Below are 15,530 nucleotides of genomic sequence, written 5' to 3' on the forward strand. Positions count from 1 at the left end.
ATTCTGCACCACTGCGTAAAGTCCATAAAAAGCTACACTAAGGAGATTGGATCACTGCCGCCATTGACATTTACAGTCCGTTGACTAATAGGCTTCTGTTTTGTCGCAAACTATAAAACCCACAGCAGTTTTCCAACCTGCCCTTTGAGCAGAGGGAAAACTATTAAAAGCCACAATTGAGCAAAAATAGTTTTCCAGCTGATTTTAAATGTCACTTGTCCCATCGAGCTATTCTGCATCCACAACTGGGAAACAATCTTTTTTTAAATTGTAGCAAAGTAAAGCTGTGAAACAGATTTGACACAGCAGGCCTTCGTCCAAGCTGGCCAACACCCTAGTGGGCATCCAGCTACCCACATAATACGCTGTCATTCAGTGCTTTCTACGAAAGTACGCTTTTTGTCTTTGGCGCAAGGTAAAATTAATTTTCTGCGAGACAGATTTACCACATTGCACAAAATGAGAATGGTTTCTTGCAGCATTAGTTCAATATCAATACGGCCAAATTCATTTCTATCGCCTCAGGAGGCGCGCGAGAGAGAGAGAGACAGAGAGACAGAGAGAGAGAGAAGATTTCTGGCACAGCGGTGTCTTAGTCTTCTGTCAGCTTATTATCATGGCCCTTAATTAGATACGGCCCACTGGTTTTGTCATTGCAGCCTTACCTGGGACTGCTAGCAGACTCCAGGCTCTCTGTCTTAACAGTTTTGACCTACAGGAGAGACAGATTTAGCCCAAAACAGTCTAAATTTACCGTGACAACACATGCAAAAGGTGACCTGTGACACCGTCACCTTTCCAGTTTTCGGCGCCCCTTTACAAAAGCTGCCAAAGGAATTTTTTTAGCAAGAGATTAAGAAAATTTCCCATCAGGCGTGTCCGGCTACGGACACAGACCTTCACACCATCAACTCATAAATATGTTCAGATTGCCACCTCATTTGTCATAACGAAAGCATAACTTTCCAACCGGGCTCACAGGCATCTAATTATAACTTCGCACACTTCTAGGAATCAAATAACATGTCAGCGACTATAACCGCGTGCTGCACACACTGCATCTATGACAGTCAGCGGCGGGGTCACTGGGGAGAAAGGCGGCTCTAACCTCTACCCTGGTATTCGGCATGCTATATTTGAAACAAGGCAGCAGTTAAAGTGAGCCGATCACATTACCGTCACTGCATTTCAAAGTGATGTCTCAAATGAGGTCACGCGAGATTATTCAAAGTGAAGCCCTCCGGGTATCGATGACTTACCTTCTTGTGAGGCTTTTCATTGTGAGTTTTCTCTGCGTTTTTGCTCGACTTCACGCTGCTCATTTTGAGTGACAACAGGGAAGGGGGGAAGGGAGGAAGAAAAAAAAAAAGTATTTTTCAACTGCTGCAGAAATGAGGCAGCCTTGAGGGCAATGAGCACTGCATGCTGAAGCAGCTGAAGCGTGTTTTTGACTATTTAGTGCTACTCTAAAGAGAAGAAACGGAAAAATGTCATGGCATCACAAAAGCTATTATTGACTGCATCAACTTGTACCTCATTAAAACATTTCCATTTTTCAGTTTGATCTTTTCACCTTCATCTTTTTTTCTTTTCTTTTTTTTTTAAAGGAATGCCTGCAAAATCGTTTGCTTTCCTCCCACAGGCCAAAAACATGCATATGAGGTGAACTGGAAACACTAAATTGTCCGTAGGTGTGTAAGTGAGTGCAAGCGGTTGTTTGTCTCTATGTGGCCCTGCGATGCACTGGCGACTTGTCCAGGGTGTCACCCTGAACCCCGTGACCCTGAACTCAGGAAGAAGCGGGTATGGAAAACGGATGGATGGATTTTTGTTTTATCCACTAATTAATGCCAACAGAGTCCAGCCGCCCACGTTCACACCTCCACGAGTCTCAGCCGCAACTACATCCTCTTTTATCAGCGGCTCAGTTAGCAAGAGGAATTACCACGAGGCTTCAAATGGTGCTTTCCTGCCAGCACCGCTTAGAGGTGTCTATTCATCTCAATGCTCTCATCAGTTACACCCGTCAATGACAGATCCCTTCACATTCATTTGTCTGCTCGTATGAGCATGCTAATAAACGCATCTACTATCAAAGTGAATTAAATCGTTCATATTAAGATGGAGTGCTCACTGTACTTTGGGTAATGAATGCATGCCCACACTGCCGGTGGGCTGCTCAGACAGGGCATTCTGTTAGTGACACCTTCCTTGTTTTCTTGGGCTACCCTATCGCTCTCAGCGTGATCTAATTAATCAATGCAAGTATTAATTCAAGAATCCAATTTAATCAGGGCACAATGCTTCAACTTTACTAGGAGGCGGAGCGACTTGCAGGAAATCTGCGAAACAACATGTTTGATGTGTGGCCTGTGCTGATGTCAAGCAGATGTTGGATGTTGATGGTGGTGCAGTCGGGCCACATCACCTGATAATGGCAAACGACTTCCTCTTGATTGAATAATGATTAAGTGCTCACCAAAGAGTGCCTGACAGCAAATCATTTTTTGCCCCCCCCATCCATCTTAAAACACACACACACACACACACACACACACACACACACACACACACACACACACACACACACACACACACACACACACCTGGTTTTGGTGGCATCCCCACCAGCACCGGCGCTCTCGTCATCGCTCAGCGGTTTCAGCTTCGGCGTTTTGTGCTTAGCTCTCCCTCCGTCTCCTTTAGCGTCCTTATCTCCCCCCATGTCTTCCACTATAAAAGAAAGTCAGTATTGAGCAAGCAAATGTCTTCTTTTGTTATTTCAGTTATGTAAGTACACATTTTGAGGCGCTAAATGGCCCAATTGGAATCTATGTTATCATTTAGCTCGGTTAGCTACGCTTGGCGCTACTGGAAACCACTCGATGCTATCGTTATGTTACACAAAAAAATAACACTAGGTGAAGAAGTTAACAGTAGTATCATTATTCTGTGACGTTTCAATGAATGAATAGTGTGTCACAAAAACTCTCACCGCACGGGACGTTGGAAATTGTTCTAGTGCCTACAGGAGTTCGCCCGCAACTTTTTCGGCGGTCAATTCCACTCGACCGTGGACGCGACTCGCTGCACGCGCATTGATTTCGACTTGCGCTGAGCCGAGCAGGCCTCGGTTCTGGCTGAACTCTGATTGGCTGAGCAGGCACCGAAGGTTGCCAGGTTTGAAGGCGTGGCACATTACCTGGTGACCCTATTTTTATTTTTTTTTTATTTGATTGATTGATTAAAATAATACGTCTGATTGATTCACACCCCTCCCTCCCAATCTCTTTAGCTCCAGAATGTTGCTGTCTGCTTTAAAATTAAGAACAAAGGTTAGGTTGTGAATTCCCTTAGTTAGCTTTGTTTAAAATAAAATATATAAAAAAAGGAATTATTTTATACAATTAAACCACCTAGTTTTTAATCATATAAATATGTTTTGAGAAAATATTTTAATGATTAAAATAAAACAAATCCCGTGAGCTTCAGAAATAATTCTTGCCCGTTGCCAAACATGACAGGAAACAGGAAACACCCCAAGCATATTTTTTATGTTTAAAAAGGTAAAAATGATTTTCTTTTCTCTAATCAGTGCTTAGATTTCATTTGTTTGGATTATTGAGGTTGTGCTTTACTGTGTAAAGCAGGTAGCAAAAGTAACACTCAGATACAAGTCCTACTGACACAAGAAATGGAGTTTATGCGGATGCAAACAATCTTTCCAAAACTGTATTTCAAACTTGTCCTAAAATGATGGAATATTCTCACCACAATTGCCAGCAGTATTTTGGACGCGGTGCTGTTGCAAAACACCTGATATTACAATATCACCTTACAGTGAAACCAACATACAATACACAAACCCACCATTGTGCAGCTTTCACTATCAAATATTAACTGCATATAAAAGGTTGAGACAAGAGTGTGACCAAAGATGATAGTACCATAGTAAATCCTACATCATATAAAACACGAGAAGGGGTGGTTATTGCATTGATTATAATTTATTTGTTTATATTTTAACCTTCATTATGAGAACTTGTATTTGGATTATGGTCTGTTTGGTGTCATTTTTGGCCTGCTGCAAATTGTGTCATGGAAATTCTGGGCATCACCTTGCTTTGAATGCTGCCGCTGTCAACAACTCGAACGACTTCCATATCAGTACTGGGAACCTTAATTCCGGATACTGTCTCTTTAAGAAAACCGGAAGCGGGTGTCTTCTGCGTTTACTGGTCGCGTGCGACGGAACCCCGTCCCAGCAATGTTATACCTCTGCGCTCTACGAGCTCTCCGCAGCAGTGTGAGGCACTGGCGACACGGGGCTGCTCTCACAGCAGCGACCAACGCCTCGGACGTCGGTGTTTGGTGCTGGTACTCAACCCCTGTTCGTGGCGCTGTCCCTGGCATGGATGAGATACTCGCTAGGGTAGTTGCACCTTTACCCTCCTACGAAACGAGAGACAAGTCTCCACCGCCTCCCGAATCGAACAGCCTGGAGTTCATGCACTTCTACGGCAGCCTGGACAAAGAGGGGAAAGTCGATCTACTGTCGAGATTGTCACATGATTTCGGAGTGGACCACAAAAGCGTCTCCGAACTCTCGGCGAAGCTACTGGACACGCAGCTCAGAGACCTGGCCACCATTTTGCAAGTGGAGGACAGGTTGCGATACAGCTTGAATCCCCGTTATAAACAGTTGCTCAGTCATATAAGCAGGGCCGAGGGGGGAGTGAAGTTCCTGGTGGACCTGCGAGCCGACGTGCTCGACATAATCTCGTCCAAAGCGAGCGAGAGCCCGCACATCAGGGTAAAAACACATGTTTACTAACTCTACGGGTGCTCGCACGAGTCAAAAGAGTGCCGTCAGGCATCGTGTGTAATATTGTAACATCATCTGTCACGTAGGCGCTCTTACAAAACTAACCCTCCCTCGCTGACGCACGAACACGCATTGCTGTACCACCACGGCACGGCTCACATTTCATCTCTGCTAAAGTTGCCAATACCTTTGTCCCCGTTTCCACTTTCAGGCCCTGCGGGAGCCTTCGTTATCTCCCCTCTTAACAGCTTTCAGGCGGCGCATAGTTCTGGTCTGGCGAAGTCATTAAAATGTCACACAGCTTTTGTTATGGCTGGTAATATTCGTTAAAGTAGTTTAACAACTTTTCGTTTATTTATTTTGTGCTGAGGGGTGTTTTATGCTGAAACTCCTAACCTACCATGGTTTCTTCATTTGGCTAACCAAATTGTTTTTCAGCCAGAACTGTCAAGTTTGGTGAAATTCGAATATATTTACATATTTCTCCCAATTTATTTGAAAGTGAAGGGGAAATGCACTATGTGGCAAACATCTGTTCATCCGTGTGTTAATAAGCAGCCATCACAAGTTTGCTGGTTCAATTACTTTCGTCAAAAGAGATGCAATGAATATTACAGAGAGCCCGAGAGAAGAAATCAACCCGGCATGCGGTATTCATTTAGCAGTGCTGTATAAAACACGATGCAGTATTTATAAAGTCTAAAAGTTAGGAAATGTTTTTTTTTTTATGCTTTGGATGGAATCGATCTCTTTTGTTCCAATTAAAGCGTGGAACCACTGCTTTACACACTGTTCTATAGAGAACTTGGTGACAAGCAGCCATAAAACAAAGCACTGGTTTGATTATGTCAAATGTAAGACATTGGAAGAGTCCCAGCAGTTGAATCTTCTGGCAGTAATCCAATGACAAAAAGATCCCAGTGAGGCAAGATACCATGATGAAAGGTAAACCAACATGCTGGAAAGCTGTTACACAATTATTTGTGTGGTGAAGAAATACAGTTCAATATGATTTTCAGAAACACAAGTGCACTGCAGGCAAGAGGACCTCTTGCCTCTTTGCTGATCTCCTGAATATATTTTATTCCTGCCGAGAAGGCTCCAAAATGCATTTCATTTCAACAACAGTGCCCACTGAGACCTTTTGTATTTCGAAAAAGGCCCGAGCTACCTACAGAGTGCTCGCTGGCGCTGAGTGCTGGCCACCCTTGTCTTTGGCATTGCGCAACATTCTTTTTTTTTGTTTTTTGTTGCTGCCAGAATTGATTTTGCTAAACATGTGAAAAGGTCAAAATAGAAAAAGTTTTTGCTCCACGTATTGATCTAAGTTTCATACTACCACTGAAGAAAAAACAAAAGTAGATATTAACGCTAAATTAACAACTCTCATAGAAAGAGTTATGACTGCACGTATTGATACCAGCTTCAGGCTACCACAGAGGAAAAAAGAAAAATGATATTACACCTCCGAAATTTCCTGCTAGCTCCTCTGTTGTGTGAAACAAGTTATTCCTCTTAATTCTTGCCACTTACTTCTTGAACCTTCACCAGACCAACTCATCCAAGATGAAACTATAGACCTCAGCATTGGGTTCAGCCCACTGGGACCATTTGAAAACAAGGTGGAGGTGCTTCCTTTTCCAAACTTCAGACTTGCCCTGCTGACATGGCGGGCTGCCCACTGGGCCTAAGTTGTTGGAAGCGCTCACGCAGGCTGACCTGTTAGCGCCGTGGCCCACGACCAATTGGCACCGGCCTCGTCTTTCCAGGCCATCGAGCCTCAGGGGCCACGTCATCCTCCCAAAATCAGCGCTGTTGCACAACACCGCAGTCAAAAAGCTTTGCTTGAAATTCTCTCTAATGTTGTGCAGGATTCCACCTCTCCTAACCTCCCTTCTACATTGTGAATGCCCCCTCCCATCCATCCCAAAAAAAATTCCATCTCCTGCTGGGTCAATGGCACACGCATCTTGTTTTGACCTTTCTTTTGTGTGGGTGAGAACTGACTACCCAAAGCAGCAGCTGTGATGTGATGCATCTTTACTTATTTATTTCCCGTGCATAAATATGCCAGGCTTGGATTATTGCCGTCATAGATTCTTTCACTTGGCAGCGTGTGAAGTTTGAACACGAATATACAGGCGCCAGCAGGGCTTTTTTTCCTCCTTCCTCTCAGAGCTGCTTAATATTTTGCACCTCAAAAATTCTCCCTTCACTGCAATTCCGAGCTGAATAATGCAGGGCCCTGACGCACAACTGTAGGGATGAGAATTAGAAATTTTGTCTGTTTTGGGTCTCCACGGCCGCTCTTAGAGAACCTCAGATCGTGGGTTGCATGCCTGCGCGATGATTGACGAGTTGGCAATAAAGCAAGCCGCGAGCGGCGCCCAACCGATATGTGCTGTAGCCACGTGTTGGTCACGGCCACACGTTGGTGTTTGTTTGTTTGCAAGGATCTTGGTTGAATGAAACCTGACCTCTTGTGCCGGGGAAACAAGCCGGTTTTGGAAGGGGCCGCCAGTTTATTGGAGTGCAGCTTTGCACTCGTCATGAGCTCAAACAATTCCATCTCTCACCTGCGAAATGAATTCAGACTGTGTATAGACGGCCGCACGGGCGAGCGCCTCGCGCGAGACACAGACAGCGAAGCGCAGACATGATTGCTATTAGCTTTCAAGGTGGAACGAGTGAGCTTTTTGTCGTAAGAGGTTGTAGGAGTTCTTTTATGGCGAAATAACTTTGTCGAGCAGTTGCCTTGGCCTTGGTTTTGTTGTTGCTTGCGCGGATTACTATCGCAACAGATGAAGTCGGCGTTAATTCTGAACTTCTATGCTTTGCGCTCCAGGACCTGAACGGCACTCTGAAGAGCCTGCTGTCAGAGTGGTTCTCTGTCGGCCTCCTCCGCCTGGAGAGGATCACCTGGCAGTCGCCCTGCGAGATCCTGCAGAAGATCAGCCAGTAAGGGCGGCCGCAGTCCCTCGCAATCCCTCACATCTGTCCCTCATCCGGAAACCTCCCCATGCATGAAAATATGGGCCGTGCCATAGTTGACACCGCTGTCGCGGGTGATTGACAGCCAGGAAGTCTATCAAAATGTGCCACTCCCACACAGCCTCAGAAAACGCTTTGAACCACGTAATGGGCTTGAAAAAAAAACAAAAAACATTGCAAGGCTTGTATATTTTCACTCAGATTTATGTGTTTTCTTCAGGACGCGAATATGTGCAAGCTCTAACAAATGTCGCAATGACTAAATAAAGAGTAAATATTATTAAGATCATCCATTTTTAGCCTCTCATGAATATTAATATAAATTTAGATATACATACATAATAAATGTCAAGGAAACAGCATATGTAGCCAAACAGCAGCAGTTAGAAGCTAATAAACATGTTTTCTTTGTCTTCTCCTCGAGGTATGAGGCGGTGCACCCTGTCCGGAACTGGACCGACCTGAAGAGGAGAGTGGGGCCGTATCGCCGCTGCTACGCCTTCACCCACGCCGCCATGCCGGGGGAACCTCTGGTCGTGCTCCACGTGGCCCTGACAGAAGACATTTCCAATAACATCCAGGTCAGAAAGCGACGGCCGCGGGTCTTTGCCCTGCTTGCTCTCACTTGACCGGGCGTCAGAGGATAGTTAAACACCGGGATTTCCTATTATGTCCCAGCACTCGGCTGACAAATGGATTATTGCTGTGTGGGAAAAAAACAAACCAAAAAAAAACAACATAGAGGGACCTTTAATCTGCGAATACCACTGGGAGCCACCTCCACGCAGCGCTTTGCCTCGCTGTTTATATCGAGCAACGGCGGCTGCGGCACCTTTTTCGCACTTTGGCCGCAACTCCCTCACACTCGGTAGAAGAGGCTCCTGCCCGGATGAGTAACGAGGAGTGTTGTCCCCCCAAACTGAAAGCCTGTCTCTTGCTCTTAGAGCATCGTCCGGGAGTTTGCCACCCTGCACTGCGAGGAGGACGTGAACAAGATAAACGCCGCCATCTTCTACTCCATCTCCTCCACCCAGGCTGGCCTCCAAGGGGTGGAGCTTGGGAACTACCTCATCAAGAGGGTGGTCAGAGAACTGCAGGTAAGCGAGGGTGGGAAGCCTATTTTTTGTTTTTTGTTTTTTATTGTTACCATGTTGTTTTGCACCCGCCTGAGCCAGTCACAATGAAATATCTATCTATCTATCTATCTATCTATCTATCTATCTATCTATCTATATATCTATAGCATCTACGTGCCTAAAAGCAGTTGCTACCCTGTGATTGGCTGACACGACATCAGGGCTAATGCGCAGTCGAATAGGGCCTGAAATTAAGCGGCTGGTGCACAAGGTGGAAAGACATAGTCAACGCATGAGGATGCATGTATGTTATTAAGGCAAGTCTGCCTCCTGAAAGCCGCACTGGGTGCGCAGTCCTCGCACAACACAGTGCATCACTCGCGACTGATGGAACTGCTCCGTCCCCACAGAGCTTCGCACCCCTTCATCTTGTAAAATGTGTTGCGTTTCCCGTCCCATCAAACTTAAGGCTTCACTCTGCATGACTTTTCATTTATTTATTTATTTACTTTTTTTGGCTCTATCCAATCAAAAAACCATTATGGAGCCCCTCAGGCGCACCCACAGCTGGCACTGTGCAATCCCCAGTATGAAAAAGCAACAAGAAATATTTGTGTGCAATTGCATTTAAAAAAAAAAGTTTTGCCTGGCATCCCACTTGCTGAATGCGCACACACACACAGCAGAGCAAGGAGGCAGCGGAGACGTAGTAATGAAATCTCACACAGTCCTTCATGTCAGGCCACTCTGGCTTGCACTTTAAATAATTGGAATGCTGAATGGAACATCAAAAGCCACTCTTGCAAACAGATGGGGGAGGGGAAAAAAAATCCCTTTTCAGTGTGTCCTCATAAAAATCTGTTTTGCGAGTTTTTGAGCATCTTTCCACTTTGGGGTTGTTATACAATGGAATTGTTGTTCTCTGCCAGCCTTCTGTTTATTGGCATTTTTATTAATGGCAGCAATACACTGCCGGCGAGCTCGGCAGATATTGCGCCTCGCTTCCTCCTGTAGAATTAGGGCAGAGTGTCGGAACTTGAAAAGTGGCTACATTGCCGGGATACAAAAAGGCTTTCGGTTGGGAGGAAATGGCGTCGTCGAAGAGCGAGGAGGACGCCGGCGTCGTCCTCCGTCGTCGGTCGTCTGATGCATAACATGACATAAAAGGCTGTGCTGTTTTTTTTTATTCTAAAACTGGGGGCTCACAAAAGCACAGCGTGGATCGATTTGCAGGTGACAAAATAAAGGATAGTTGTTTGTTCTCTTTGGTTGAGTTCATGAGTGTCAATCATTGACACTCCTCAACCATGAAAAACACATTTTTTTCTCTTAAATCAAAGTTAGCAGCTACTTCAGATTTGAAAACCCTGTGGTTAGCGACATTGCGTGATGTAAAGTTTTGAGTTGTGGACTCTTTGTGCTGGTCGGTGCAGCCACTCAGTGACAACTGACGTGAAGGATCGATGATAGACCGGGAAAGGTCGCAGTCGTAATTTAAGGTGAAGGGACAGGTGTTTGTTGCTTGTCTTTCCAAATTAGACCCCGGAGCCAAAGTTCTGGCACTGTGCCTCCTCCACCTTGGCATTCTTTGCTCCCGCTTGCTACTTTTCCGACCTTCTCCACGCACAAATTCGTCACCATCTTTTTTTTTTTTTTTTTTGTTTTTCTCCTTTCAAAGTTTCTGTTTGTCATCCTGGACTTCAGTTTGCTTTCCGTCAGCTTTTTCCGTTGTTGAAAAAGTTGATAAGCTCTGTTATCCTATCCGGGTAAAACACAACAGCGCTGGGGCTTTGATGCCCCTAGAGGCATTACAGAGGGCTGCTTCCCAGAACTTCTTAGCACTGAGCACACAACACACACTGGAACTGGAACAAGCAAAAGAAATAGAAAGACTTTTCTCGTTTGCAGGGATTCAGTGACAGGCCAGAGTCGTATATCGTAAAAAAAAAAATAATATTTTTTTTTACCCAAATCCTCCTGCTGATCATTGTGACGATTTGGTGAAGTTGTTTGTTTTCTGCGATAATAAAAAAATGACACAGGTCATTATTTTAAGAAGGTTTTGATATGAATTTAGACCAGTGTTTCTCAAAGTGGGTGGCGGGCCGCCACCAGGGGGCGCAGAGTGAAGTCAGCGGAGGCGCGAAACATGAGGTGGGGTTTGCTGTCATTTACTTGTACAACATAAATAAAGAGAAAAGTAGAATGAATTTTAAGTGAAGTTAAGTCAAAAACAGATTAAAACGGGCACATTGGAATTCTTTGTGTGTTTCCCTGAGTCAGTTTTAAGAATACAGTAACAAGAATGCATGACATAAATGACTAAAATAATAAGTAAAAAGGCCAAAAATAATTGTGATAAAAGGCAATAGTTAATTAAAATATATAAAAACAATACATTAATGTTGCACAACAGAAATGACTAAAACGGATTTTAGGAATATTGTTTTTTTTATGTTGTTTCAATAAGGTTGAAAACAGCCGATTTTGTCAGGGGGGGGGAAGAAAAAATGTTCTTTCTTCAAAGGGGGGTCTTGACCGAGACAGTCCGAGAAGCACTGATTTAGACTAATCTGAGGCCTTTATTTAGTGATGGGTGTCGGTTCAGGTAGAGTGCACGGTGAAGGTAAAGAGGCAGTGAGACGGGGGGAGGCACAAAGCAGGACTCGGACAAGAAACAGGCACGATGGGGTAAAAAGGGGGAACGCCGCTGAGCCAGAAAGACACACAGACAGACAGACAGACAGCGGGCGACGTGTCCCTCCGCTGAGGGGTCCGACACCTCGGCTTTCATCCGCAGCCGCCCGCTCCGCTTCCCGCCACGTCGCTCTGTCACTTATCAACCGAGGCGTCTGAGCGCGAAGTTGGCGGGAATATATTTTAGCGGGAGGAAGACAGGCCAAGCGGCGGAGTGGGAGGAGGGGAATCCATGGAGCGAGTGGGCGGGTGGCGGCGTGCGAAAGACAAAAGGCACACGAGCAAGTAGAGAGAAGAGGATTTGTGTTAAAGGTGAGGGAGTGTAGAGGAGGAGCAGGAGGAGCAGGAGGAGGAGGAGGAGGAGGAGGAGGGAGGGTAGAATAAGAAGGAGGGGATCATCCATCTCCATCAGAGGAGCCAGATCTCCACTCGCTGGAGTTGATTTGTAATGCTGGAATCCAGGGGCCCGGGGCAGCAGCCTGAGCACAAATAAGAACATTTTCTTGTGCGTCTCAATACCGCGGTGGAATGATCATCCACCAGCGAGTTTTGCACTTGTGGCCGAGCCGGTGACCCTTCGTATTCGGGCGGGGATCAAATCCCCCGGCTGCCTCCATCCTGCCTTTTTTGTTTCCTTCCATCCACAGAATCTTTACTTGTGTCTCCAATCTATCTGCCACCAATGTGTCTCCGCCTGCGCGTAAACAAAGTTTCTATTTTAATCCTTGCAAGTATATGGGATTTAAGAAATACACTAATTAAAAAACCCTGCCTGATTCCTGTATATAATCGTTTTTTTTCTTCCCCCCAACACGAATTTGCATATCTTAGGTTGAGCTCATTATTCACCACAGACTGGGCTAAAAATAACAAATGCTTTGCTTTTTTTTTGCATCTCAGGCGGAGGCATCAAGTATGTGCATTAACAGGAATGAACTCAAATTACTACATAATAACTATGCCTGATGAGCCACAGAACAGGGCTATTTAAATACTAATTCCGCCGACCCAGATTAAAAAAGAAGAAAGAAAAAAAAGAACATAACCTGAGGCACAAATTTTTTGAACGCAGGAAAAGCCAATAACGTTTCCACTCGGAAACCGTTTCCATGAAAACAAACAAAAAGAGAACCCACACCACCAGTTGTGTCTTGTGGGCGGGTCAGGCAGGAGGTAAACCGTGTGCATCCGGGGTCTTCAAGCTGTGAGTCTCAAAGGCTGCGTTCAGACTGCAGGCAGCGAATCGGATTCAAATCAGATTCCTTCTCATAAATTTTTAGGCCTGACTGTCCAAATGGGATCTGGTTCTGTTCAGACTGGGCCACATTATTGACCCATCTGAAAGGTTGCTGTAGCGACGACGTCAGAGCGGAGGCGTCGTCCGGCGCGTGTAGTGTGTGACGTCATATGATTGCGACAGCAGCAAAAACTAAATGGATCGTGAAAATCGATCGGTTCCAAGCTGTTCACGCGCGTCTGTCCAATTGCCATTTGAAACTACCTCCTGAAGGTGGTTTCAATCAGTTTTGCAAAAATGGGATTTCATGTGATTTATGACTGTTCAGACTACAAAGGAGCCATCCGGTTTCAATCCGGACGGGCTGAAAATCAGATTTTGGCTGGCAGTGTTAAACCCGCCCAAACCCTGTCTGTCTCTCTTCCCTTCTCTCTCCAGAGTGAGTTCCCACAAATGTCCCAGTTCTCCAGCTTGTCCCCCATCCCGGGCTTCTCCTCCTGGCTGCAAGGCCTGCTCAGCCAGTACAGGAAGGAGGGGCGCAGCTTGGACCTCCTCTCGGAGCAGGAGTGGCGGGAGGTGGAGGAGGCCACCGACTCGGCGCCGGGCGGCCCGGCCACCGAGTCCCTCCGCAAGCTGATCGGCACCAGCGAGTGGATGCACTCGGAGCGGCTGACCCGCGTCCTGGAGCCCGCGCTGATGCGCCTCTGCGCCTGGTACCTCTACGGGGAGAAGAGGCGGGGCTACGCGCTCAACCCGGTGGCTAACTTCCACCTGCAGAACGGCGCCACCATGTGGAGGATCAACTGGCTGGCCGACACCAGCCCGAGGGGCGTGGCCAACTCCTGCGGCCTCATGGTGAACTATCGCTACTTCCTGAGCGACACGTCCAAGAACGGCGCGCTGTATCTGCAGAACAAGGTCATCACGGCGTCGGAGCAGGTCCTGGGGCTGGTGTCCCAGTTCCAGAAGAACAGCAAACTGTGACGAGGGGACGAGGACACGCCCCTTCTTAAATTTGATAGCACTTCACATTAATGTATTCAATGATTTAGATTTATTTTTTTTGATTGTTTATCGAAATTTGTCAAAAAGATCTGATATGACATTGTCAAGAGAGTTTCTCTCTTTCGAGAGTTATCCAGCTATGTGTCAGAGATGTGGCACCATGACAGGTTGATGAAACTGAGCCATTTGGTGTTGTGTTGTCAGATCAGAATCAATCCTCTTTCATTTGTGAAAAGATGAACTGTATATAAATCAAATATCTACCAAAGCGTCTGTGGACCGAAGCAGACAAATCGCTTGTTTCCTCATTGTTTTTTTTTTTTCCTTGTGAGTTGTACGCCATTGAAAATGGAGCCACGGCACACGGTTTACTTACAGGTGCTCACCAGCACGTAATTGTTGCCAACGAAGGGCAGAAGGTTCTGAATCAAACCTGAGTTTTTGACTCTGTTCTTGTTTGCATCCATTAACCATTGTCGTGTACTTGTATTGTTCGCCCCTGGTTTGGTTCTTTTTGTGGATTGCTAGCCAGATTCTGACGGCATGTGCAAGTTATTTTGAGTGTCAGCAGGTGTACTTGCAAAAAGCGAGGCGCCACTGATCATTGAAGAATTGGATGAAGGTGTGTCGATGACGCCGCAGCGACACAGTTACAAAACGTGTCATAGATTGTCATACGCGCTGATACTGTGTCAGTATCAAATTCAGTTGTCTTTATTTTTTGACGTGTGTAAACATCTGCCGTCTCCACCAAAGTGCAATTACACCGAGGCGGACGGTCACAGGGTGGAAATGTTGTTTCACATTAAATAACTCTCAACAAAACCGGAATTATTTCCGCCCTGCTTCATTACTGCCGCGTTGTTTTTACAGTCGAGTGTGCTCATTCTGCTCATTCTCTCTCTCTCTATCTCTCTCCCTCCCCCCTTCACACACACAGAGAACCCTCCAGAGAGCCATCAGTAGTATTCTAAATGCTCTGTACAGGTGCCAAGCAAGGCTGGTATCAGCCCACATCCCTCTGTTTTGGAATAATATATCACAGCAAGTTGACTGTGAAATTACATTTTATCTCTCCAAGGAGGCTAACTTTCTCCTGTTTTTTTTTTTTTTTTTTTTTGCTCCTCTCGCTCCCTCTCCTCCCTCTCTCTCACCTCTCCCCCGCCCCCCCCCCCCCCCTCCGCCGCCCCACTCTGCCTCCCTTCCCCTCCTCCTCCTCGCATCTCTCCCGTGTCCTAGAAACTAATGGAGTGGGAAATAAAGTTAAAACAAATGGCTAGATTGATGGCGTTTAGTTGTGAGGTCGCGAGGAGGGCAGGGGCAGAGTAAAGAAGCATAAAGGAAGAGGGGACGGGGAGGGACGGTTGTTTAAAGGATGCCCTTGACAGACAGCCGGAGACTTCAGTGCGGAGATGAAACCAGCGTCGCACTCGTGTCACCTCACAGGAGGCTTAAGCTCAGGCTGCCATGGAAACTACAATGATGGATTACACACCTTCCATCGGCAGCGGGCTCTAGTTGTCAGACACCTTTTCGCCCAGGAGTGGATGGTGGGGTCCCCTTAAAAACCGCCAATGAAAAGAAAGAAATGAAATAAGGAGGGGCGAAAAGAAGACGTCTCGTAATTGGATGTGATTTTTGAAATTGCATTTGAAAATGAAAGTTGTTTTCCGAAGGCGCGGCGCCGACGCTGAAATTT

General features: G+C 46.0%; 2 protein-coding genes across 4 annotated transcripts in view; one reads left to right on the forward strand and one right to left on the reverse strand.

Annotated features, from left to right (window-relative positions):
* Positions 1–4,414, reverse strand: part of LOC142883892 (DNA topoisomerase I, mitochondrial) — a 23,865-nt gene extending 19,451 nt beyond the window's left edge. For 2 of the 3 annotated variants that reach the window (XM_076019204.1, XM_076019203.1), the window contains exons 1-4: positions 4,277–4,414; positions 2,607–2,733; positions 1,260–1,317; positions 666–712 (exon numbers count right to left, since the gene is read on the reverse strand). In XM_076019204.1, coding sequence (XP_075875319.1) covers positions 666–712; positions 1,260–1,317; positions 2,607–2,725 — 224 coding nt within the window. In that variant the 5' untranslated portion in view covers positions 2,726–2,733; positions 4,277–4,414. Of the gene's footprint in view, positions 1–665; positions 713–1,259; positions 1,318–2,602; positions 2,734–4,276 lie in introns of all 3 variants that reach the window. The other variant, XM_076019205.1, reaches the window with a different exon arrangement.
* On the forward strand, positions 4,207–14,656 carry mlycd (malonyl-CoA decarboxylase). The gene is made up of 5 exons (XM_076019206.1): positions 4,207–4,813; positions 7,671–7,783; positions 8,241–8,397; positions 8,761–8,913; positions 13,265–14,656. Exons 1-5 carry the CDS (start codon positions 4,268–4,270, stop codon positions 13,808–13,810), a joined length of 1,515 nt encoding a protein of 504 aa, XP_075875321.1. The 5' UTR covers positions 4,207–4,267; the 3' UTR covers positions 13,811–14,656.
* The last annotated feature ends 874 nt before the right edge of the window (positions 14,657–15,530 follow it).

The sequence above is a fragment of the Nelusetta ayraudi genome, unplaced genomic scaffold (genome assembly GCF_046127955.1).
Source record: "Nelusetta ayraudi isolate G7.1 ecotype Tasmania unplaced genomic scaffold, CSIRO-AGI_Nayr_v1 ptg000009l, whole genome shotgun sequence".
NCBI classification, from domain to species: Eukaryota; Metazoa; Chordata; class Actinopteri; order Tetraodontiformes; family Monacanthidae; genus Nelusetta; species Nelusetta ayraudi.